Below are 13,139 nucleotides of genomic sequence, written 5' to 3'. Positions count from 1 at the left end.
CTCAAAATACATCACCATTGTATAAATAAAGAGTTTAAGCCAGTCATCTCTGATACCAATGGGTACCAATCCTACTGATATCACCACCACTGACTGCTGTACTATTTATTGCAACCTTTTCCATATTCCACAAGTCCCAAGCATCTGGCAGATTGTTATATATTCTAATTATTTATAAATGTCAGTATAACAGTTGTCTAGAAAAAAATTAAATTGGCCACGGTTATAATAAGGTTGGTTAGCAAAACAGTTATTTTCTCTTCAGTTATAACATATGATTTTGTAATCATAATTCTGGCACAGATTATTGTGGAGATGCTAGATAGAATCAAGTAATCAAAGGATGCATGAAAATAATACTCCCCCACCCACACAGACACTTTTTACTCTGTAAGTTTAATTTTATTTGGATTTGGAAAGGTTTTCTCTTATACATTGTGAAAAGGCATAGTCGTGTTGGGTATTCTACTTAAAGGTCATGTTAGAAAAAAAAAGTGTAGTTTCCACACCTCTCCCCTATCAATTAAATCTCCACACAGACCTCTGAAGTTAATGGCTGTGCCAGGCAGTGTTACATCTTATATCCCCTGAATGTCTGTGCTGCAGTGGGCAATCATGACTACAAGTGCTATAGAAATTAAATGAAGAATCAAGATCGCAATACACTGTCATGTATTTGGCTTTTTTTCCCTGTTTACTTATGGCTGAATTATGCTAAAAAATATCATGTTTTTGTGCCATTTTTAGATTCCTCATGTGAACGCCCACCAACAATTCGTAATGCAGTAATCAAAGAAGCACAAAAGAAACACACATACTTGCCAGGTGAAAGAGTAACTTATGAGTGTGCTGATGGCTATACGATGGGACAAAATGCAAACTATATCACCTGCGAGGACTCAAATTGGACAAAAGGACCAGAATGCAAACGTAGGTGCTTTTTTATTCCAGTTTATATAACTGTATGACCTTATAATATTTTACTTTTGCCTTAGACAACATAAAACATTTCAAACATACTTGTACTTTTGTATGGTGTCACATTATTATTACTTCATTATTATTTATGTGAAATATTTTAGGACCTTTTTGGTCACACGGATATAGTATTGCACGTTGATTTGTGCATTTAGGTATTATGGTCACTTATGTTGATGCCATCTTTTGGGCATCTGGGAGTTCACGTTTATCACTTTTAGCCTTCCGCATTCGGTTACGGCTTGTAACCATTCACTATCTATTGTGTTTCCATCACTGACCTTTTCCTTTGGTCAGCACTCTTCCCGATTTGGTTCTCACTATCAATTTGCATTAATATTTATAAGGCATTATTGGATGTCACTTTCAGACATCTGGGAGCACATTTACACCTTATGATATTAAGGGAGGTTTTTATTCACATTTCCATTGTACACTATATCACACTGACCATTGTTCCAGGTCAGTCCTTGGCTTTTTTTTTTTTGTTGTATCTTTTTGTTTCTTCAGTTCTGTGGTACTACATATTTGTGGTTCAATGTTTTCACTTGTTTTAACCATTACTGGGTTACACTGTTTTATTCATATAAGTGGATGAAGTCATAGAATTCTTTGGGATTCCATTTTGTTGTGAATATACATATTTTTCTATCTCGGCATATAGTCAGGTAATAGCAGCTCTCCCTTTTTTTATTGCACAGGCAGGTAGTGCAGGAGGTTCATTCTATATATTTATTTGTGGCATTAACTTCCACCTCTTCATTTAAACCCCCAGGTGACAGTGTTCCTAAGATCCAATATGTCTCCTGGTCAGTGGTGTATCAGCTGTTGGTGTAATTTGTGTAGTGCACACGAACTCCAAGGAGAAAGGGGGCCCACTGTGCCCTCACACATAGCATCACACGGGAAAACACCATTTCATTCTTAAGGGAAATTTGCTGCAGCTGCGAGTGACAATTGCAGCTGCAGCGAAGATCCCCCACTCCCTTGTGTTGGCAAGGTGATTGGGTGCCAGTCAAATGTTGGGGGGTAGGTCCTTGTTTACATGGAAAGGTGGACTGGTATTGGCCACTGCTGAGGCCATTTACAGTCCTGCTAGCCCCACCTACTGGACCTGGGAAAAAGAGGAAGAGAGCTTACGCTGGGGACAACAGAAACCATCAAGTCCAAGGATGGTGATAAACTGTGCAGGGGAATGCTGTTTAGCTGTACTGTGAGATAGACAAACATTTACTCCTAACCTCTAAACTCTGCACCACTTACCCCTAATCTCTGGACTCTACATCCCCTTGTTCCTGACCTGTGTGCCCTTAGTACTGACCCTGAACTCTGCGCCACTAACTCCTGAACTCTGGCCTCTGCATCAAATAATGTGTATAATATACTAAACTAAACAACCTGCAATACATACAGTATACCGTCAAATAATAAATGATATACAGCAGGGCTTGAAAAAGCCGACTGGCCGTTCACCAAATGCAAGGAGAAATTCTTGTGTGGCGAGCGGTGACCACAGATGATGGAGCGGCTGCACCTTGCTCTCCAAGCCTCATTGTGAAGCCGAGTTCCGGTTTCCAACTTCCAGTTTCCGGCTTCTTCGGCACGCCATTACACTGGCAGTGCTGCTGAGGGGACAGGTGCAGGAGAGGTCCGCTCTCCTCCGCTGAGAGGAGACACCCTCTCCCCCGCTGCGGGGGACTCGAGGAGAGGTCCGCTCTCCCCCGCCGCAGGGGACACGAGGAGAGGCCCGCTCTCCACTGCCTTGGGGGACATGAGGCCCACTCTCCACCACCTTGGGAGTGCCACACTTCTCTAAGGTCTCTGCTGGAGATAAAAAATACATGTTTACAGTAACTATTATTCCATGTTTTTTGGTATCAAAATAAGCACTTTTTCTTATGCTATACTTCTGTAAACTAAACTTACATCTTTTAAAAGAGACTTTAGTTACTAAAGTCTCTTTTTAAAGATGCAGGAGATAAACAAAAAAAATACACAATGTTCACTACAGGTTTAAAGCTGTAAAACTTGATATTTTGATTGCGACCTATTGCTATTAAGCTATTGCTGTTATGTTTAAATTGACATAATAAAGCTATGTTATAATTGCAGTTTTTTATATTTTGGTCTCTTTATTCCAAAGAAAAATGTAATTTCATAAGCGTTAAGGGGGCTTGGTTGGGGGCAGGGCTGGGGGAGGGGTTGGGGTTGGAGGCGGACCAGGGCAAGGTTGGGTGGGGCAACTGGTGGAGAGTAAGGTTTGTGCCTGGCTCTAGACTCGAAATTTTAAGCCCTGATATACAGTACAATGCAGTGCAAAATAAACACATGTATATATGTAAGTCCCTAATCAAATGTGAAGAAAAAAGTGCTCCGTGCTTAACCACTTGCCTACTGGGCTCTTCCTGCCCAGGCCAATTTTCAGCTTTCAGCGCTGTCGCACTTTGACAATTTGCGCGGTCATGCAACACTGTATGAAATATATATGAAATTTCCCCATATGAAATTTTTATCATTTTTTTCACACAAATAGAGCTTTCTTTTGTTGGTAATTAATCGCCACTGGGTGTTTTTATTTTTTGCACTATAAACAAAAAAAAGTTTTCTTTGTTTCTATTATAAAATTTTGCAATTGCGTGCGTTGATGAGGCTGCACTGATAGGCAGCACTGATGAGCAGCATTGATGGGCACTGATAGGCAGCACTGATGAGGTGGCATGGATAGGCAGCACTGATGGGCACTGACAGGAGGCACTGAGAAGCGGCATTGATGGGTGGCACTGATGAACTGGCACTGATGATACTGCACTGATGGGCAGCACTGATGGGTGGCACTGCAGGGCACAGGTAGGTGGCACTGGTGGGTGGCACTGCAGGGCACAGGTGGGTGGCACTGATGGGTAAAGGCAGGTGGCACTGATGGGTACAGGTGGGCAGCACTGATGGGTAAAAGTGGTCAGCACTGCTGGGCACAGGTGGGATGATCAGTGCCGATCCCTTCGCTGACATTTGCAGGTTCTCGGCAGTACTTTTCTTATGCTGTGACTGTGTGAGAAAAGTGCAGCCTATAACCGGCAACTGCACTTACCAGTGATCTGCTGTATCATTGGACACAGCTGATCATGTGGTGAAAGGCCGCAGTGATTGGCCGTTTACCATATCCTGTGATCAGCTGTGTCCGTAGGACACAGCGATCATCAGTGGAGCTGGGGGCACAGAGGGCGTGTTTTGGAATGACGTCAATGGACGTCGTCGCAGAACCAGACAACCACGCTGTAGCCATCCTTCGGCTATAGTGTGAGAACTGGTTAACCAATTGACGCCCGGCCTATGGCCAAATGGTGTCCGCAAAAATGCATTACCTTTCCGGGAGGCCGCCATATGGCGTCCTCCCGCACATGCTCAGTTCGGGCACTTGCAGAGCTGCGCAGCGGCGCGATCTGTCAATGGCCGTGTACCTCGGACACGGCCGATGACAGATCTGAGTACCAGCCCCCGTTGCCGGTACCATGTGACCTGCTGTGACCAATCACAGCAGGTCACATGACAGTTGTATACAATGGATGGCTTCATTCATGCCATCCATTGTATACTAATGTCTAACTGTGAATGGTCACAGCTAATCACATGCACATATCATGTGATTAGCTGTGGCCAAATCACAGCTAAGCACAAAAAAAAACCCTGAATGAATCCATGTCATTCAGATGAATGATTGCTTATAGCAAAGTAATTCTTTGCTATAAGCAAATTGTGTAAAAAAAAAAAATAAATAAAAAAAAAAATGCATCACTTCCCCAAAGTAGTACAATGTTACTATGGTAACATTCTACTACTTTGGACATAGTGAAATATGAAATATGAAAAAAAAATCTGAAAAAAAAGAAAAAAAATTAATAGTTTAAAATACATTTTTTTTTCACACTGTCACCAGTCAGTGTCCCTGATCATCACCATGCCAGTTAAATTATGACGCTGTACTGCACTGGTGACAGTATGTAAAAAAAAAAAAAAAAAAATAGTGAAAATAATTTTTTTTATTTTTTCATTTTCCGAAAAATTATGACAAAAAAAAAATACAATTTCAAAAAACTCACCATGCCGCTTATGAAGTACGTCAGACTGTCTACTTTGCAAAAAGTGGTCATTTGGGGGATATCTGTACTATTCTGACATTCTTGGACCTCAAGAAATTAGATTGGCTGTCAGTACTTCAAGATTGATCAATATTCAGATCTATACCATAGTTTGTGAACTCTATAACTTTCCTACAAACAAAAAAATATATCCTAATTTGGGTTATTTTCACCAAGACATGTAGTAGAATACATCTCGGCCTAAATTTATGAAGAACAATTATTTATTTGCAAACTTTTATAACAGAAACAAAGAAAAACGTGTTTTTTTTTCAAAATTTTCGGTCTTTTTTGTTAATTTAGCAAAAAATAAAAACCCCAGCGATGATTAAATACCACCAAAAGAAAGCTCTAGTTGTGTGAAGAAAATGATAAAATTTTAGTTTGGGTACAATGTTGTATGACCGCGCAATTGTCATTCAAAGTGTGATAGCGCTGAAACCTGAAAAATGGCTTGGGCAGGAGGTGTATTGAATTGGTTAATCTTCAAAAAAGTGCTGCTGTGCTCAAAGGTGCTCCTCAGAAAAAATAGGCAAGCCTCTTACTGAACCAAACTGATCTCAAGCTGGAGAGCTCAAATGGGAAGATAGTGTCCAAACTCCACCTTGACACTCTCACTGACAAATCTAGGGAGGATGGATGGGTGACTGCGTGTTCACACCAGGAACCGCTTAACCACTTCATACTGCTCTCCGCAGTAATATATGGAAGGGTTTAGACAAGAAAAACTTCATAGTACAACCCCATTAAAAACAAATGTTTGTTATAGCTAAAGTATTGTACTTACATTCAGTTGAGTGAAAGAGAGCAGTGGAAAAACAAATCAGCCGCGGTGGCAGTCCGTCGGCTGGTACGTGGTGATGTCACAGACTCCACCCTACGTGTTTCCCCAAAAACAGCGTCCTCTGAGATTGACAGAGAGTAATATATGGAAGGGTTTAGACAAGAAAAACTTCATAGTGAAACCCCATTAAAAACAAATGTTTATTATAGCTAAAGTATTGCACTTGCATTCAGATCTCCAATCTCAGAGGACACTGTTTTTGGGGAAACACGTAGGGCAGAGTCTTTCTGTAACGTCACCACGTACCAGCCGACGGACTGACACCGCAGCTGATTTGTTTTTCCTTCTTTAACCACTTGCCAACTGCAATATAGCCAAATGACCACTACAGAGAGGTCGGCTAGATCTGGGAGGGCGTCCATATCTTATTAACAAATTCCATACAAATTAGCACCAAAAAATGATACTTGGCTCCGTATTCTCTAAAAGGAGTGGTACTGGGAGGTGGGTAGGGGGTGGAACCAAGGGACGATGCTTGGAGGTGGGTGGGGGGTGGAGACAAGAAGTGACTCAGAAGGGGGAAGTTCCTGCAGCTATTCTCTGAGAAAAAAAGACTGGCTGCATATATCTTGCTTCATTGCTTTCTCAGCATGGGGAACATGTTACACATCTCCAGTATATTCCACTTTCTCTCTCCGATAACTGACTAGGTTAAAAAGATGGGACTTCAAATAGTAATACAGCCAATAATTTAATAGATGATTAATATTATACTTACAAACATCTATCGATGCAAGCATTTAGTAAAAACGCCACTGGTGCCAGCTCCAGACAGGTGTGGGTGACATCAGCACAAATCTCCACCCGGCCTCGACATAGTTTATTCACAGATACAGTACTTATATATGGAGTTATGGTTTTCACTTGTTAATTTTTTTTTTTCATTTGACACAATAGCTCAACAATATTTAGATAAACGAACACTTTGTAAAACAGCTCATTCAGTTTAAAATAGCCGGGTGGAGTGTCAGGACAAGTCTGATCATTGGAGGAGAGTACACATAGTTTGAAAACTGAGGACAGTTTGCTCTCTTAGTGTGGTCAGCTTTTATTAGGAAAGCGGAGGGAGTGGCAGGAACACCAGGGATTTCACACAAAGGAAGCAATGCAAAGAGAACCAGATACTTTTTCATACATGTACATGGTACAGCAGGAACATTTCAGAAATATGAAATGTTGGATTTACAACCACTTTAGGGAAATTCCAAAATGTTGTAACTGTCCCTAAAACAGGAGATGAGGGGCAATCTTCCAATGTGCACATCTGTTTCTGTGGTAACTAAAAGGGATGTTCCCCTGACTTTACAGTGATTTTTTAACTTTTTGTTGTGTCTCCGAGATAGCAAATGAAGGGAAATCTCCCTAGTGAAATAAAGCAAAGAATAAAAATACATAGTATCCCTAAAAACAAAATAAAAAAAAGTCAAAAAATGAAATTTCCTTTCATTAGCAAACCAAAACAATTTTTGACTTTGGATATATTTTAACATAGAAAATGATAGAAATAATAGTAAATAGTTAAAAAAAAAAAAAAGTGTACAAATATGTGGTTGCGTGAGCTGAGTTGTACTTTTTTGTTTTAGGAATTGGACAGACCTGCGGTGCACCACCAGTAGTACAATCTGGAGACATCACAGAAATGAAAGCAAAGACCTATCAATCAGGCTCTTCTGTAACATATAAGTGTGCAAATTATTATAAACTTGAAGGAAAGAAAGTAATTACATGTAAAGATGGAGAATGGGAAAAGGAGCCAGTCTGTCGAGGTATGGTGATTTTCAGTATTTATGGAGAGTTTTTCACACTTTGGCCTTCTGAGATAGGTGCACGTACTGTTTTTATATTATTCTCCCAACAATTTAAGTCTGGAGTCACTCAGTATCCGATAACATACACACCAAATATCTACTCCTAGATGCAGCATACCTGTAAATTTTGTATGTGAATGTTGAAGCTTGGCAAGCACTAGTTTACAGAATGGTGCATTTTTAAAAAACTTTAAATCTTTATTAAGACTTCAAAAGGAAAGGAATACAAAAACAAAATCACATCAGAAATTGCAATATGCTGCTAGAGTTAAAACAACCCAAGTATTATGACAAAAATAGGGTGGTGTAATCCACAATCCTAGTGGAAGCGATGGTATAAACAGATAATAAATGTTACCAATAGTGCAATTAAACATAGGAAGGAGGTTCCTATTGGATTTGTACTGGCAGTGGCTAATGATGAGAGTTTTAGGGTGTGGATTAGGCTTATACTTTGCCTTTAAGGTTGGGATCAGTTTTTAACGTGAGAGTAATACATCTACGGTCTACGTATGATCCGGGGATCCCAGTTTGAATAAAACTTGGGTAATGTGAAATGAACCTTAGCAAACATACTGTGTATTCAGTAGGGAAATGGTCATTAAGAATGGAAACAGTCTCAGAAAGAGTTGGAGGCTAAGGGCATTTCCAGTTCCTGGCAAGTGCTAAGTGAGCTGCTGTAAGGGTGTGTGCTATAAAGGTGTTAAATTTAGAAGACCACAAAGTCATTTACAGGCCCAATAGGAGTCGAGGTTCAGGGGGGAAAGGAACCTGAATTACAGAAGTTATAAATGTAGTGATATCTGACCAATACAGAGTAAAATTTGGGCATCTTCCTGTACAATGGCAGGAATTCATTGACCGGCTCAAGGTGATCGCAGGAGGGCACATTGCACAGGAGGGCCATTGCAAATGCACAGGAGGGCACATTGTATAAGAGGGCCGTTGCAAATGGGCCAAATAAAAACTATCAGGACTGTGTCCATTTAACAAAAAAACATTTCTAGGCTAAAAAGTGTGTGTATTTGCAAATTGGTGAAAAATTAAGATACTGTACACATAACTGGTAACAGTCATTAGCAACCATTATAGCCCATCAATTCAGCATTAAAATAAAACGACAGTCCTAAAATTATTTTATACCTCTGGCATGAGCAGCAATGTCTAATATGTACAGTATATGTGACAATTAAATGGGCTTTCATTTTGGCCCTCTTTTTGAGAATCATAGGTATGCTGTTATGATGATTTTTTTAATTCAACACATTTTGAATTACAGACCTGGAAAATCATAAATATGGGATATTTGGAAACTCCAAGCCATTGACTCAAAATTATTAAAGCCAGACAGAGCTTGGCAAATTGTCTTTTCAGGAGGCATTTAAAGGCAACTCCCATACTTCAAGATTCATAGGTGTACCTCAAGGGCAAGTGTAGTATGTTGTCTGAAAAATGCCTGCATTGGGCGGCACTTGTCAGTTTTAAAGAGTACTGCTGCAACTACATTTAGTACTATGTAAGTGGCAGCCATCTTAACCTGCATTTCGAGACTTTGTAGCTTTGAGTAGTGTTTGGCAGGCAGGTGCATTGATTTACTTTCTGAAATTTATAGAGGGTTCCTTGAATGGTTTCCTAGTGCATGGTGGCATCATACAATGGGTTGTGGCTCAGCCCCTCAACCTGATAGTACTGCTTAGCTATAAATCAAAGACAGACCTGGCTCACAGCTTTCTCCTTTTTGTCCTCTCCTGATCAGGACTTGAGTCAAAAAGTATCCCTTACTGCTTGTTTCCCCAGCCAGGTTCAGCCTCTCATGGGTGAAAGACCTTCCTGTACAACCTCTAAATGCGCTATATGATTGCAGCCCCAGTTTGGTGGTGCAGGCCTGTCAAAGAAAGTGTTAAACAAGCCTTGGAGTAAGTGGCAGCATTTTCCCTTTGCTTTTCTCTTTTCTCTGTTTTTCAGTGCTTTCCTGCACCTGTCTGTGTTGTGGACATTTACCATTTCCAAGATGGCTGCATCAGTGAAAGTACACTCTGCGCATGGATGGCAGAAAGTGATGCAGCCACCTTGAGCAGTTTCCTGGCTTGCTCTTTTTCGAAATGTTGCGGGGATCCCCAACAGCAATCTGAGCATGTTGAAGCACTGATATCATCACTAATGGCTAGGGGTGCTAGTTTTAAATGGCTTTAAGGCATTTTCAGGCAATGCATGGTGGTGTTCTCTAATCGTGCATGCTGGATGCTTTTGTGGTCATTTTCTTCAGGTATGTTTATGGCATTTGCCTGGGCTCTTCCTATCTCAAGTTCATTTTCTATGCTTGCTCTGGGATCATTGTGTCATGCTGTGTTTCATTTCAATCTGTTTCCTCTTGTCTCTATGGAGAATGCTGCCCAGTCAGACAGCCCATTACCTGTAAGGTAAAGGGATTAGGTAAGTGAAAGTAGTGAAGATAGTGAGAAAAAGAGAGCATCTGGTCCCAATGCTATTGTAAGAGCAATAGCCCTGCAAGGACCTTAAGATAGAGGGAGGCCTCTAAAGACCCAGACAAGTTGCCATCTACTGTAGGCACAGACATCCTAGGCAATGTTGATCAAGGTCATCATCCTGCCTATGACCTTTCTTATTATTGTTGCTCCCAGTCTACAAAATACCACGTTACCAGTCCTAATAGTTGCTGTTTGTGGTGTAAAGGCATTGCCTGACAAGCTAGTATGTCAAGTCTGCTTGGAGCAAGTGGCCTACAGCCCTGCAAGGACCTCAAGACAAAAGGATCCCCCCGAAGGCCAAAACAAGTCGCCATCTAGGCGTAGACATCCTATGTAACGTTTATCAATATCATCATCTTGCCTCATATTATCATTGCTCCTTAGTTACAAAGCATCACAGGTTACCAGCCCTGATAGTTGCTGGGTTTGTGGTGGAAAGTCATTGCCTGACAAGCTAGTATATCAAGCCCGCTTAGAAGAAGCAGCAACAGACAAAAAAGTGGATGTCAAAGAAGTAGCGGCTTTGATTAAAGAATCGGCCAAGAAGTCGATACATGAAGTCTCTACTCCTTAGTCAACAGCTGAATTACTTAGCACTTCCAACCAGAGCCAGCAGGTGGTGGCCGATTTGGAAAGTTCGAGGGGTGAAGACATTAAAGGAGCCACCGATTTGACTGCTGTCTAATAGAGCCTTTTACAAAGGTAATTTAGGACGCAATTGCCCGAGATGAAGTGGAGGCAACTCTCCACAAGGGTAGAAAGTACTTTCCAAATCTACAGAAAGATTCAGCATCATTTCCCTTCTTTAAGGGACTGGAGAAGTTAAGAAGAATGGCAGGGGCCAGAACAAAAGGTCAATCTGCTGTTGTCGCCTCCAATGGTGAATGTATCATTATCATTAGAGATGAGCGAATCGAACTAGGCGAAGTGGAATTCGTTTCGAATATTAGGAAAATTTCGATTCCTGACGAATCCGAAAATTAGCAGACTTCGGATGCACGAATCGAAATTTTTCCTAAAATGGCGGTGACATGTGCGGCGACGGAGCGGGGATGTCTGGGAAGGCGCGCAGACAAGGCGCGCTGACCCATAATGCATTCATTCATGACATGTGATCGCATTAGCCAATCAGCAGCCAGCCAGCCATCACTGTGTAATGGTCGAGCTATAAATGGCGGCCATTTTAGAATTCTCCATGTGCCTCCAGTCATTCAACAGAGGCACACCTGGCTGTATTGAGGGGAGAGAGTTAGGGACACAGAAACGTTACTTAGGGACACAGAAACGTTAGTTAGGGACACAGAAACGTTAGTTAGGGCCACAGAAACGTTACTTAGGGACACAGAAACGTTACTTAGGGCCACAGAAACGTTACTTAGGGACACAGAATTGTTAATTAGGGACAGACACAGAATTGTTACTGAGGGACACAGATTTGTTACTGAGGGCCACAGAACCGTTACTTAGGGCCACAGAACCGTTACTTAGGGCCACAGAACCGTTACTTAGGGCCACAGAAACGTTACTTAGGGACACAGAATTGTTACTCAGGGACAGACACAGAATTGTTAGTGAGGGACACAGAATTGTTACTGAGGGACACAGAACCGTTACTTAGGGCCACAGAAACGTTACTTAGGGACACAGAATTGTTACTTAGGGACAGACACAGAATTGTTACTGAGGGACACAGAATTGTTACTGAGGGCCACAGAACCGTTACTTAGGGCCACAGAAACGTTACTTAGGGACACAGAATTGTTACTCAGGGACAGACACAGAATTGTTACTGAGGGATACAGAATTGTTACTGAGGGACACAGAACCGTTACTTAGGGCCACAGAAACGTTACTTAGGGCCACAGAATCGTTACTTAGGGCCACAGAAACGTTACTTAGGGCCACAGAAACGTTACTTAGGGCCACAGAATTGTTACTTAGGGACAGACACAGAATTGTTACTGAGGGACACAGATTTGTTACTGAGGGCCACAGAACCGTTACTTAGGGCCACAGAACCATTACTTAGGGACACAGAATTGTTACTCAGGGACAGACACAGAATTGTTACTTAGGGACACAGAATTGTTACTCAGGGACAGACACAGAATTGTTACTTAGGGACACAGAATTGTTACTTAGGGACAGACACAGAATTGTTACTGAGGGATACAGAATTGTTACTGAGGGACACAGAAACGTTACTTAGGGCCACAGAAACGTTACTTAGGGCCACAGAAACGTTACTGAGGGACACAGAACCGTTACTTAGGGCCACAGAAACGTTACTTAGGGACACAGAATTGTTACTCAGGGACAGACACAGAATTGTTACTGAGGGACACAGAATTGTTACTGAGGGACACAGAATTGTTACTGAGGGACACAGAAACGTTACTTAGGGCCACAGAAACGTTACTTAGGGCTACAGAAACGTTACTTAGGGCCACAGAATCGTTACTTAGGGCCACAGAAACGTTACTTAGGGCCACAGAAACGTTACTTAGGGACACAGAATTGTTACTGAGGGACAGACACAGAATTGTTACTGAGGGACAGACACAGAATTGTTACTGAGGGACACAGAATTGTTACTGAGGGACACAGAATTGTTACTGAGGGACACAGAATTGTTACTGAGGGACACAGAATTGTTACTCAGGGACAGACACAGAATCGTTTAATTAAAGAGTATGTCAGACAACATGCAGAGGAGTGGCAGAGGAGGCAATGTTTTAGGAGCGAGCAGACGTGGCAGCAGAGGAAGGGGTCGAGGCAGCACTAGTCGCAGCCAGAGGCCAGTGCTCCCGGTGTCATCCAGCGGTCGTGTCTCCACCGACAACCCTGCCGTCATCGATTGGTTGGCTCGGTCGTCTTCCTCTTC

The 13,139-nt window shown here is 41.8% G+C and overlaps 1 protein-coding gene across 1 annotated transcript in view; it reads left to right on the top strand.

Annotated features, from left to right (window-relative positions):
- The first annotated feature begins 728 nt into the window (after nucleotides 1-728).
- LOC149455905 (coagulation factor XIII B chain-like) overlaps nucleotides 729-13,139 on the top strand; it is a 99,970-nt gene continuing 87,559 nt past the window's right edge. Inside the window, exons 1-2 of the mRNA XM_089685750.1 lie at nucleotides 729-930; nucleotides 7,542-7,724. Of these exons, the coding sequence (XP_089541876.1) occupies nucleotides 864-930; nucleotides 7,542-7,724 (250 nt within the window). The 5' untranslated portion in view covers nucleotides 729-863. The remainder of the gene's footprint in view (nucleotides 931-7,541; nucleotides 7,725-13,139) is intronic.

The sequence above is a fragment of the Staurois parvus genome, unplaced genomic scaffold (genome assembly GCF_062004578.1).
Source record: "Staurois parvus isolate SC_StPar_1 unplaced genomic scaffold, SC_StPar_1.0 ptg000384l, whole genome shotgun sequence".
Lineage (NCBI taxonomy): Eukaryota > Metazoa > Chordata > Amphibia > Anura > Ranidae > Staurois > Staurois parvus.
The sequence above is the reverse complement of the archived record's forward strand: the minus strand, read 5'-3'. Positions and strand labels throughout refer to the sequence as shown.